This window comes from Microtus pennsylvanicus, chromosome 10 (assembly GCF_037038515.1).
Source record: "Microtus pennsylvanicus isolate mMicPen1 chromosome 10, mMicPen1.hap1, whole genome shotgun sequence".
NCBI lineage: Eukaryota > Metazoa > Chordata > Mammalia > Rodentia > Cricetidae > Microtus > Microtus pennsylvanicus.
In genome coordinates, this window is record NC_134588.1 from 30,536,760 (window position 1) to 30,548,857 (window position 12,098).

The window sequence follows — 12,098 nt, forward strand, 5'->3', positions numbered from 1 at the left end:
TATGCCACATGTATGCAAGTGCCAGCAGAGGCCAGAAGAGGACTTTAGATTGTAAGATCCCATGAAGCCAGAGTTATAGACAACTGTGAGTTTTCCAACATAGATGCTGGGAACCAAACTTAGGTTTGGTTCTGGAAGACCAGCAAGAGTTCTTAACCACCGAGTTATTTCTCTAGCTTTATGTATTAAAATTATTTTATCTGTTTCCTTTTTAAACCTCTTTAATATGGCTAGTAGGAAATTTAAAATTGCATGTGACCCGAATCACATATATACACACACTACTCCCCCCACCCCCACAAACAAATAAAACAACCCAGCAAGGGCACTAGATTTAGGCAAGTTTAAGCTCAAGTCTTGAAGCTACCACATGTCCTTAGATAAGTTATTTATCCTTTAAGCCCCAGTTTTCAAACCCACAAAGAAAGAATAGAGGTATCAATGTAACAAGCAAGTATATGAAGGCACCCTCCCCACCCCCCAAGATAGGGTTTCTCTGTGTAACAGCTCTGGCTGTCCTGAACTTGCTTTGTAGACCAAACTACAAACTAACCTCAAACAGAGACCTGCCTGCCTCTGCCTCCCACATGCAGGGATTAAAGGAGTGTGCCACCATGCCTATTAAAGATCGAATGATTTAATGCATGTGCTTAGCATAAACCTGTCTTTATGACAAAAATTATTTTGCTATTTATTATTTTATTGCCCATCACTATGTAAAGTTAGAGGGAACTTACCATGTTTCTTCTAGTAATTCTAGGGTTTAATTTTCTTACATTTAGGCTCTTAATTCACTGGGGCTTATTTTTCTATATGGCGGAAATGCAGATTTAATTTCAAATGGTTATGCAGTTGTCCCAGCTCCATTTAAAAAGTTTCATTTATTCAGGTATAGTGGTGCACACCTTTAGTCCCAGCGCACAGGAGGCAGAGGCAGGCGGATCTCTTAGTTCGAGCCCAACCTGGTAGATAGAGTAAGTTCCAGGACAGCTAGGACTACACAGAGAAATCCTGTCTCAAAAAAAAAAAAAAAACCCTAAAAATTCCATCATTTCCTCCCCTTTTCACACCATGCATTTATGAGACAGGATCTTATTGTAGCCCAGGCTGGCCCCAAATTATCAACAATTCTACTGCCTTGGCCTCCTAGGAGATGGAATCATAAGGGTTAGCTACCAAGTCCAGACCGTTTGTTTCCTTTTCTCTTGGACAGCATCTCACTGTGTAATTCACCTTGGACTTAATTCTCTGGCCTCAGTCTTCTTACAGTTAAAATTACAAGTGCGCACCACCTAGTCAGCAGTGTTTCTGTGCTTCGACTCTGGCATAAGGCAGATACAGAATTTTCTACTTGCAGGCTCATGTTGGCATACAAAAATTGCTTTCAGATTTTGGAGTATGATCAGGTTTTCAGAGCAGGGATGCTCTTATTTTACTCAATTTCTATAGATACTTGTGTGCAGTTTTTTGGACTTTTTTTTTTTTTACTATAACTGCCTTTCTATTTATGTGCCTGTGCCACAGTGTTAATTATGGAAATTTTATATAACACTTAAATGTCCATAGAGCTTGTCCCTTCTGGTAGTTTTGCTTTGCTATGTTTTTATAGTTACTCTTCAATCTTTGTCTTTCTGTATAACCTTCAGAATCAACTTGTCTAGCTTTCTAATAATGTCCTACTGTCTGAGCTAATAACAGGGCATCTTTCCAGTTTGTTCATATTTAATGGAGGGCTAGGGAAATGGCTCAGTAGTTCAGAGTACTTGCTGCTCTTTCAGAGGACCCAGGTTTGATTCCCAGTACCCACATGGCATGTCATAACTTGCTGCAACTCTAGTCTTAGGGGATCCAATGCCCTTCTCTGGCTTCTGAGGGCACTGCAAGCAAATGGTACACAGACATACACACAGGCAAAACACCCACCCACAATAAAAAAACCCCTGCCTACTGAAAAACAAACAAACCAAACAACAACCACCCACCACAATATCAACTAGAGGAACGACTCTCCCACATTAAAAAGAAGTATCCTGTAATAGATTCTTATAGTTCCTATTTTATTTCAAATTAATCTTTTTTGATTGAAATCATAAATGGTTTTAAAAGTTTCAAAACAAGTTAGATCCTTTGTGTATAAGAAAGCAAGCTGCTGATTTTTGTATTTTGCCCTGAAATTTTACCAGATCCTCAAAGCTCATTCTTCTCAATGCCTTTATTTTAAAATATTTATTTATTTATTATGTGTACAGCATTCCTTCCATGTGTGCCCTCAAGGCAGAAAGGGGTGCCAGGTCTCGTTATAGATGGCTATGAGCCACCATGTGGTTGCTGGGAATTGAACTCAGGACCTCTGGAAGAGCAGTCAGTGCTCTTAACCTCTGAGCCATCTCTCCAGCCCCATCAATGCCTTTATTTTAAATTAATTTATTTCTTCAACATGAGGGATCAGAGCTGGGGCTTTTGCTGGGCAAGTGTTCTGTTTTTCTACGGCATCCATCACGTCACTCAGGAAAGAATGAGACTATAAACAATGATAAAATAGGCTTTTCTTTAAAAATGTTTATTAAATGCTTAAACCACAAACACTTAAAACCTTCAGAATCACTCTGATTCCTAAGATTGTTTTGGTTAGTTCAGATACTGTGTAAACAGAAAAAACCCATTGATTGCAATAGGAGAAACAGGTGTCTAAAACCCAATATTATATGAGTCAACTTTTAGAACGGACTCTAAAACACAGATGAGTCATTTACGATTTAAAAAGACCTTTGTTTTGTTTTTTGAGATAGGGTCTCACTATTTCTCATTATGTAGACCAGGTTGTCCTCCAAATCAGAGATCCACCTGCACCCGTCCTGAGTGCTGGAATTGAAGGTGTGCATTGCCATGCTCAGCTGTCTTAAGCCCTTTTAAATACCAATGCTTAGAAAAAAAAATACCAATGCTTAGATTTAATTTAAAACGTACATCAAATCTATAGTTTAAATCTATTTCATCCTTTTCACATTAAAAAAATCTGTATGGTGTTTTGCCTGCAAGGGAGGCCAGAAGGTGGATCCCTTGGGCTCAAGTTACAAACAGCTCAGGCATCATGTGGGTGTTGAGAATTAATTGAACCCTAGTCCTCTGGAAGTACAGCCAGTGTTCTTAGCCACTGAACCATCTCTCCAGAACTAGTTTTAAAAGGACACAGAGCCCAGCAAGACAGTTTAACAGGCTAAGGCACTAGCCACCAAGCCTCATGACCTGAATTTGATCCCCGGAACCCACATGGTGGAGAGAAACAACCCCAACAAGTTGTCTTCTGATCTCCACCTATGTGCCATGCACAAGCCCCATTTCCACAAATAAATAAACAATAAAAAAAGGATAATGCTACTAACAAAGGTACCCACACTTACAATTCATATACTTAGTGTGAAAATGGACATTAACCTCACACTGTTGAGTCCACATGGTCCTGGTTTCCTGGGACACTGAATCAGTTCTAGTGTGCCTAATGCGACTTCCTTCAGAATGACCTACAAATACATTCATAAACTACCTGGAACACACAGAACTTTCTTTCTTTCTTTTTTTTTAAACTTTATTTAACCTTATTTCATGTACATTGGTATAATGATGTCAGATTCTCTGGAACTGGAGCTACAGACAGCTGCAAGCTGCCATGTGGGTGCTGGGAATTGAAACCCGGTCCTCTGGAGGAGCAGTCAGTGCTCATAACCACTGAGCAATCCCACCAGCCGCAGAACTTTCTTTTAAGGCACTATTTAAATAACATTTATGTGGGTTTTAAAAGTTACCAGCAAGAGTTTAATTTTGGATTATTCCTACAGGAACAAACTAAAATGAGATGAAAATAAGCAAAATAATCATCCATCATGAAAAAGATACTGAGGAATAAGATTTTTTGAGAAGGTTTTGAAATGTGAATTGAAGCTATAAAGCTTTAAATAAATTTGAATGATTATCTTTCAGTGAGAGCACTGATACAGCTCAGAGAAGGGAAAGAATCCACATCTCTCTCAGCAGTTCACACGGGCACCAGACAGCAGGGTATCACAGCACTCAGAAAAACTGCACATGGGCCCCGCGTCATCAACTGGACACCGAAAGGCTACTCAGAGAGAAAAGCTTCCATGAAAGGTGTTTTTTTTTTCCTTTTTGCATCTGTGCCAGGAGGAGGTAGCACTCTAGTGACGATCACAAAGCTGGGAGCTTCTCTGTCACAGTCCTGAAGTAACTGTGCCTATCAAACACACACCTCACACTCCACTCAGTGGCTGGTGTCTAAGGGTGGTGAGAACAGATATCTATGAGTCGACCAGGAGTCTCCACCTACAAGTACTTTAAGATGAATTTTCTATAAAAGTTTATTTCCTGATTTCACCCAAGAGAGAAGGTTGAGAGTTCAACTTATATGAATGCCCATTTAAAAGTCTACTGGGAAAGACAACCTGAAGATTAACCTGGTTTATTAAGACAAGATTTAAAATAGAATGGATAGAATATATTCTCTTCTCTACAAGTTCCCAGAGTTTCAAAACTATTAACCTTGAAATTTTAAAGACAAAAAACTAATTTGCATTGCATTGCTACAGTGGGATATAAGAAAGGAAAGTTCTGCCTAAACTGTATAGCCTTGTATCATACTGAAAACTTTAATTTCCATGAAAGTTGATGAAGAATCCACCAATGGCAATGGGAAGTATGGTATTAATAATGAAGTCTTCTATAAAGGTAATGCAAAGGAAAAAAACTTATTTATTTATTGCCTTTTCAAGGCAGGGTTTCTCTGTAGCTTTGGAGCCTGTCCTGGAACTTGCTCTGAAGTTCAGGTTGGTCTCGAACTCACAGAGATTCTCCTGCCTCTGCCTCCCAAGTGCTTGTATTAAAGGTATGCACTACCATTGCCCGGTGAAAACCTTTTTTGCTTTTAAAAAAGTATCTCCACAAGGCAAAACATTATTCTTGAGAGTGTAGCGAAAAGAACAAACACACCCCCTGACGTTCATGGCCTGGGCTTAAATACGATCAACATAGTTGCTTCTTTACATTGCTGACTTCTGTCAGAGGGCACACAACCCCATCTGATATGAATTTGAAGACTTTTACTGAGAGAAGCTATACAATACCTTTAAAAAGAAAACACAACTAAATATATCTGTTAAAAAACAAATAACACTTCTTTTTATGTGTGGACACAGCCCTTTGGAGATTCCTTGTTTTACGGATATGTGCCGTAACATAACTTTGGAAAACACAAAGAAGAGCTAAATAGCTTACTTGGGGATATTGAAAGCAGAGAGAATACAAGAGACACACAGACTGGATTTAGAAGAAGCTAATTCAGATTAAATTAAGATTCAATTTAAGACACTGAACCAAAGAAGAATGCTCCTATGAGGGCTATGTGAAGTGAGCTTCCCAGAGTCGTTCTGTCAGGAAACAATTCCCTTAGCGCAGCTTTCTAAGGTTAAATGGGGACAGCTTTATTCGGTTAATCTAGATTTCTTTCACCTGACCTTATAGGGTGCCTCCACTCCAAACTGACATCCCTGGCCTTTCTAAGACATCCTTTGCTTTCTCTCACTTTTTTTAATGTTCCACATTAAATTCATTTTCTACTCTTTTGGGTGTTTCTTCCCCCTTTCTGATGATCTTTGCTCTCCTTTCTCTTACCCTGTTTGGCAACAATTACCTATGTAAACTTTGGCTTAGTAGGGAAAATGTAAAAGAGGGCAGGGAGGACAAAGGATAATTGAAGAACTGCATTATCGCTGTTCTTAAGGGTCTACTAGAGAGACCTAAGATTGCCAGTGTCTAGATAGCCAACGTTAGGGGACTGTGAAGGGAGACTCTCTGTAGGAAAGTTTTAAGCAGCACTCTAGAAGTCCCCTATCTGTCATGGGGTGGGTAAGCACCACAAAACCATAGCTTAAAGGGAAAAGAAAACTCTACCACTGGCCTTTTTCCGAGCGTGGCCGCCTTCCGCTCGGTTCAGTGCCCGCCACATGCCCAGGAGTGCGTCTGGATCCTTGTGGGCCGCCCTTCGCAGGTGGACAGTGCTTATGCTACACTGTAAGAAAGCCAGAAAAGTGCCCATGAGAACCAGAAAGCATCTCCAGCTAGCAGGATCATCTCTCTAGGCCTCTAAGATGGGAAAGTCATCATACACAACCGAGCAGCATCGGAATGCCAGGAAAGCTGATGGAAGGAAGTATCCATACCCTCTGGTCAACACAATAGTGGGAGAGGGGAAGAAATTATGTATTCTGTTGGGAGCAAGGTAGAAGACTGGACTGGGAATACAGCTCAGTGGTAGAATGCTTGCCTAGCCAGCATGCACTGGCCCTAAGCAAAGAAAAAAGACAAAATACCAAGTCAAGGGCAAACGCTGGGGGTGAGGATGAGGGGATATATTCATTTCTAATAGATAAAAATAAATAACAAGATGAAAAAGACTAGGTCTAAACCTAGTTATTTTACAAAAATCTCAGCTATTCAGGCTACAGAACTTAGGACTGTACATGTTCTCATTCCAACACTTCGGATGCTCTTCTTAAAGAAAAGTAGAAAAATAAAAGAAAAAGGAAAAAATCCATTTTGAGATACAAGAAGTAAAGTATTAATATGCCAGAAACAAAGAGGTAACATTCTAAAAGTGGTTTTACCATAAATCGAATTTAAAAAAATGAAGTTGACAGAAGATTAAGATTCTGGGGTAAGAGACTTTAGGTAACCTACTTCTCTTGTCTAATGCTTGATACTCCCTCTCTACCAATGACACAGAATTACAGGGATATGCTAATAAATAAAAAATCTTTTTACTTTTACCCTATGTGGGTAGAATTAAAATTTTACAAACTCTGCTAGTCAAACTCAAAAGCTCAATCCTCTGAAGAAAAACGAAAGGGGACAATTATCTGCTGAATGTCATACTACGCGGGAATCCTAGACTGCCCAGTTCTGCCCCACTCAGCTCAGGACAGCGACCATGCCTGATGAAGTGGTTAACTACACCAAGTCTTCCTCTGTGTATGGTAATGAGGCTTTAAGTATGTAAAGTTTTCAGGGCTTCCCTAGATCAAAGTAATTAGGGAAAAGGGCAAGTGCAGGAGCTCAAGAAAATCCTTCTAGGACACTAGGCTAATAAAAGAGAAATCAGAAGGATCTCTGACATACACACACAGTTCTTTGGCTTCTATGTGTTCGTTCTGGATAATATGGTAATTGATTGTGTTATTTCTCAGAAAATACAAGCTGGAAGACAAAAAGAATAATCTGGATGTAATTTTTGCTCTAGAAATCCCATTTCTTTCTTCCTTTCTTTCCTCTCCCCTCCCTGGGTTTCTCTATGTAACAGCCTGTTGTGGGAACTCCTTCAGTCAATAGCTTTTAAGCTACCGGCCCACCTTGGTGCAGATGAAAAGCAAGCGCAGCCCCCTTTTCTGCTGAATTTGGTTCCTAGTTCCCAGAGCACATAGAGGACGGCAGATTGCTACCCTTACCATGAGTTTATCCCCAAATAAATAAAATAAACCTTTGTTATACTCCATTCCAGGCTATTGTGGAACTCTTTGATACTGCTACAATTTGTCATGGCTGTTCTGGAACTCAGAGATCCGCCTGTCTCTGCCTCCCGAGAGCTGGGATTAAAGGTGTGTGCCACCACTGCCTAGCAGAAAACCCATTTCTTAAAAGTGCTTATTTGAGTCCCATCTATAGGGCCGGAGCTGTAGCTAGATAACAGAATACTTGCCTAACACACACAAGGCTCCAAGTTCAATCCCCAACATCGGAGGGAAAAATCCTATTTATGATACAATTTGGCCAAAACATGTCTCCCTTTCTTGCCCTTTCCTTTAAGAGGTATTAATTGATCTGTGCTTTCCCCCACAAGTTAGAGATCCTTGCACTTGGTGTTCAAGAGTAGAATTCATCTGGCAATCAAGAAAGGCACACACCTTTCTTGCAAAAATAACAAGTCACTTAATCTTATAGACCATGTGGGTTAATGTCCCATGTGAGGCCATAGCAAATGGCTTACAGTACAGCTATTGGAAGGGACAGAGGGACTAGATAGGGTAGTTACTTGACCCTGCGTTTACAGAAACAGAAAAGAAGATTACTAAAACCCCAAAATAATAGACACCAACTCCCAGATTTCTCGTTAACTTCAAGTTTTTAAGGAAGCTGTTTTAAACGACGAGAAATCAAAGTTCTTTCTTTTGGAATAAAACTAGGTCAAGCCGGGTGGTGGTGACGGTGGCGCACGCCTTTAATCCCAGCACTCAGGAGGCAAAGGCAGGTGGATCTCTGTGAGTCTGAGGCCAGCCTGGTCTACGGAGTTGAGTTCCAGGACTGGCTCCATAGCTACTGAGAAACTCTGTCTTGAAAAACCAAAAGAAACTAGGTCAAAAAGCAATTCCAAGAGTGCAAAATCGTTTCTCCACTCATTTGTGGGAAAGGTCCCTCATCTTAATCTGCAGGACCTTTTTCCTAAAAGGAACAATGTCCTGACAACCTAAGGCTAAGTAGTTTGTGAATTCCTCCTGGGGGACCAGGTGCTATCATCTCACATAAAGAAGGGCCATTGCTAGAGAAGATGTTAGCTACTTTCACAAAGTTTCTAAGAGTCAGCCAGAATGAAAGACTGCAGATACTCTGGACCCAACGGGAAGATGATGTTAAAAGCCACTCATAGAAAAAAATACTTAAGGAATGAACCGCATTCTCTAACTAAAAATAGGTACAGAAGGGGACAAGACTATTTTAAAGCCACTGAAGAGTCCAACATAGTATATTCAACTCCAGGCTTGATCTAACCTATAACCACATTCTATACTTGAGTCCATATGCCTTACTTACTACCAGGTTGCCATTCCTGTTAGCACATCAAAGCTTTGCCCTGCCTCTCGTCCTCGTGCCACACAGCACATCACCAGTACGCTATGGGGCCAGGAGGGAGAGTTGAGGCAGAGTTCATTTATTTCTTCATCAGTGCACTAGGTCGAAATCCTGTACTTTTGATTTCAAGAGTCCACAAAAGGACAAAAGTGGAAGACAAGAACTTCACAACAATCTCAAGTTTGTAACTGATTTAGCCTGAAGACCATTGCACCTGGCTAGACATGAAGAAATCAGGGCAAGGAAAGTGCTATTGTAGTTTAAGCATAAGCCCACTTTTCATAGCAAGGTGTCAGACATACATTTGGGGTAGCCCAATACTGGGTATCATTCATGGAAAGTTTAATTAAAGATCAGTTTGCATCACACAAGCAACTGAATGCAAGTAGCAAGTTAAATATGGTAAGGTTTCTGTCTATCAGCTTTCCTTCTTTATATCAAGGGAGGCAGGGACATGAGATATAAAGTCAAGAGGTAATAACTGAGCTGTGCCTTTCTCCCCCACCCTCCAAAAGTTAGAGATCCCTGCACTTGATGTGCAAGAGTAGAGCCCATCAGTAGGCAGCCAAGAAAGGCACACACCTTTCTGGCAAAAACAGCAAGTCATTTAGTCTTACAGACATGTCCCATGGAACAAACATAGAAAGTTAGAGACTCCTTCAGGTCAAGTTATGCATTGTTTCCCCACAGCGCTCTCCCACCCACATCTGGGAGAATCTGGTATGTTATAAAACTACAACTGGCTTTTTCCAAATAGTCCTTAACCTATTAGATCTCCCAATTGTCCCAGGACCGTACTATAAGAGAATATAAAACTAAATTTAAGGGCGACTCCCCGCCTCCATCCATTTCTTTTCAATAAAAATAAGTCCTGTAAGAGCATCAACTCAAGGCTTTAAGGGTGGTTGGTCAAATATAGGAACAATCTCCCATATTTCTGAAGAGGCCTAAGTTTAAGGAGCAGTTAAAATATTCTCTTGAACTTGAGAATTCCAGGGATCTGGAGTCCCACTGAAATTCTGATAGGATATATTTCTTACATAAAGACCAAGGAGAGTCGCTGGGCGGCGGTGGTGCACGCCTTTAATCCCAGCACTCAGGAAGCAGAGGCAGGAGGATCTCTGTGAGCTCCAGACCAAACTGGTCTATAAGAACTAGTTCCAAGACACCTAGGGCTGTTACACAGATAAACCCTGTCTCGAAAAACAGACAAACAAACAAAAAGACCAAGGAGAATTTACCTTTTTTCTGTTCTTTGTAAAATGATCTGATGAAAGCCCACTAAGCAGGAAATTGAAAGAAAACGTCAAACTAATAGTTTCTTCTCTATCACTTTAAAGAACATAATGGGAGGATGAGAACAAAGAGCTTAAAACAAAGGAAGATCGGTCCCTGGACATGGAAATGCACAGCATTTAATAACTGCCAATGAATCTTAAAAACAAACAAACAGAAAGCATGATCGGGGAAGTGAAGTAGTGTACGTCTAATTGAGTTAAATTTCTAGGAAAACGTGAGGTGTCTGGACAACCGGCCAGACTTCAAACTCTGATGCTGAAACTTGTTTGATGGTAGCCGCCTTCTCCTGGGCCTTACCTCTCACGCTTCCCTAGCGCTCTTCCCTGATCCCACTACGACCGAGCTGCTGAAGAAAACGGCAAAGGACCTTGCCTTGAGCTCAAATATCATCCAGACAGCGCGACAGCGACAGCTCCACGTCGAACTCCATTTCTGTCCTCTGCAGAAGCTAGGCACTATCTTTTCAAGTCTTCACCCACCCCATCCCCGCCAAGGCTCCACCTCCCCCGACCCTCTCCCTTTTCAGACGCGCCAGCCTTCTTCTAGGACTTTCTCAGCCATCAGCGGCACACCCCAGCACCCACCTCCTCATGCCCACCTCTCCCCTGGCTCAGGCTCCCCAGGTCCCTGCGGTCAGCCGAGTGTGCGGCCGGCCCAGGTCCGAGCCATCCTCGTGACGGTCCCTCCTCACTCACCCTCTGTCACCTCCAGCACCTTAATCTGTTCCTCTGCAGCCGCCCGCACCTCCTGCACGGGGGACAGGATCCCGGTGAGGGTATCCACCAACGCCTCCTTCAATCCCTGTGCCACTGGACCCGGCAGCCCAGAAGCCGTACCAGCTGCCGCCGCTGCCGCCATCTTTTCTCCCCTCAGCCCGCCAGCCCCGCGGCCGGGACCCGCCACCGAATGACGGCTCCCGCGTACGGCCAATCCGCGAAGCCGCGCCTGCGCATCTAAGCACGCGGGAGCGGGCGGGGGCGGGGAGAGGTTGCTGCCTCCGGAGACAGCGCCTTCTGCGGCCGGAACGAACTGCGCTTCTGCCGGCAAGGAACGCTTTTGGGGAGGTGTGTGCACACAGAATGCCATAACGGTTTGGAGTCCTGAAAATCAGGCGCACTTGAATAAAGGCCGTTATACCTGATTCTAGGCTCAGATTTAAGACGTGTTAGCACAGAAGTAGGATGGAAATGGATACAGAAGGCTTTCGGGAAATAGCAGAAATAGCACCTATTTTAAACTAACACCCCTCCTCCCAACTAAAAACATGGATTCAGTTGGGTCCGTTCACTTTTTACTTTTAGAGATCCAAAGATACCTGGGAGGCATGCGGAGAAACCGAAGTGAAATTGGCAGTCCTCAATTTTAGTTTCTTAGTTTTTCAGTTTACATGAGCCCAATCTCAAATGAGAAAGTGACTGTCCAGGGGAGAGTACCTACATGTAAGGAGCATTTCTCTCCACTGAATGTTTTTTTTTTCCTCGTTTTTCGAGACAGGGTTTCTCTGTGTAGCTCCCACCCCCCAGACAGGGTTTCTTTGTGTAGTCCTGGCTGTCCTGGAACTCACTCTGCAGACCAGGCTGGCCTCGAACTCCTGAGATCTCCTGTCTCTGTCTCCCGAGTGCTGGGATTAAAAGGTGTGTGCCACCACTACGCAGCTATAAACTGATTTTTAAAAATATTATCTATTTGTTGTTAATTTGTTTGGAGATAGGGTCACACATGGCACAGAGGGGCCTCAAACTTTCTGTGTAGTTGGTACTGGCCTTGAACTCCCTGATCTCAGTCTTTCTGCTTCTACCTCCTCCAGTGCTATTACAGGTATGTGTCATCACCCATGGCACCAGACTTATTCTTTGTGTGACTACTGAGAATGAATACCGCAAGTACAT

The 12,098-nt window shown here is 42.3% G+C and overlaps 1 protein-coding gene across 4 annotated transcripts in view; it reads right to left on the minus strand.

Annotated features, from left to right (window-relative positions):
- The window catches only part of Ipo9 (importin 9), a 44,162-nt gene extending 32,998 nt beyond the window's left edge, over nucleotides 1–11,164 (minus strand). For 2 of the 4 annotated variants that reach the window (XM_075988050.1, XM_075988051.1), the window contains exon 1: nucleotides 10,905–11,124. In XM_075988050.1, the coding sequence (XP_075844165.1) occupies nucleotides 10,905–11,067 (163 nt within the window). In that variant the 5' untranslated portion in view covers nucleotides 11,068–11,124. Of the gene's footprint in view, nucleotides 1–5,968; nucleotides 6,080–10,904 lie in introns of all 4 variants that reach the window. The other 2 variants (XM_075988053.1, XM_075988052.1) reach the window with 2 other exon arrangements.
- Nucleotides 11,165–12,098: the final 934 nt, after the last annotated feature.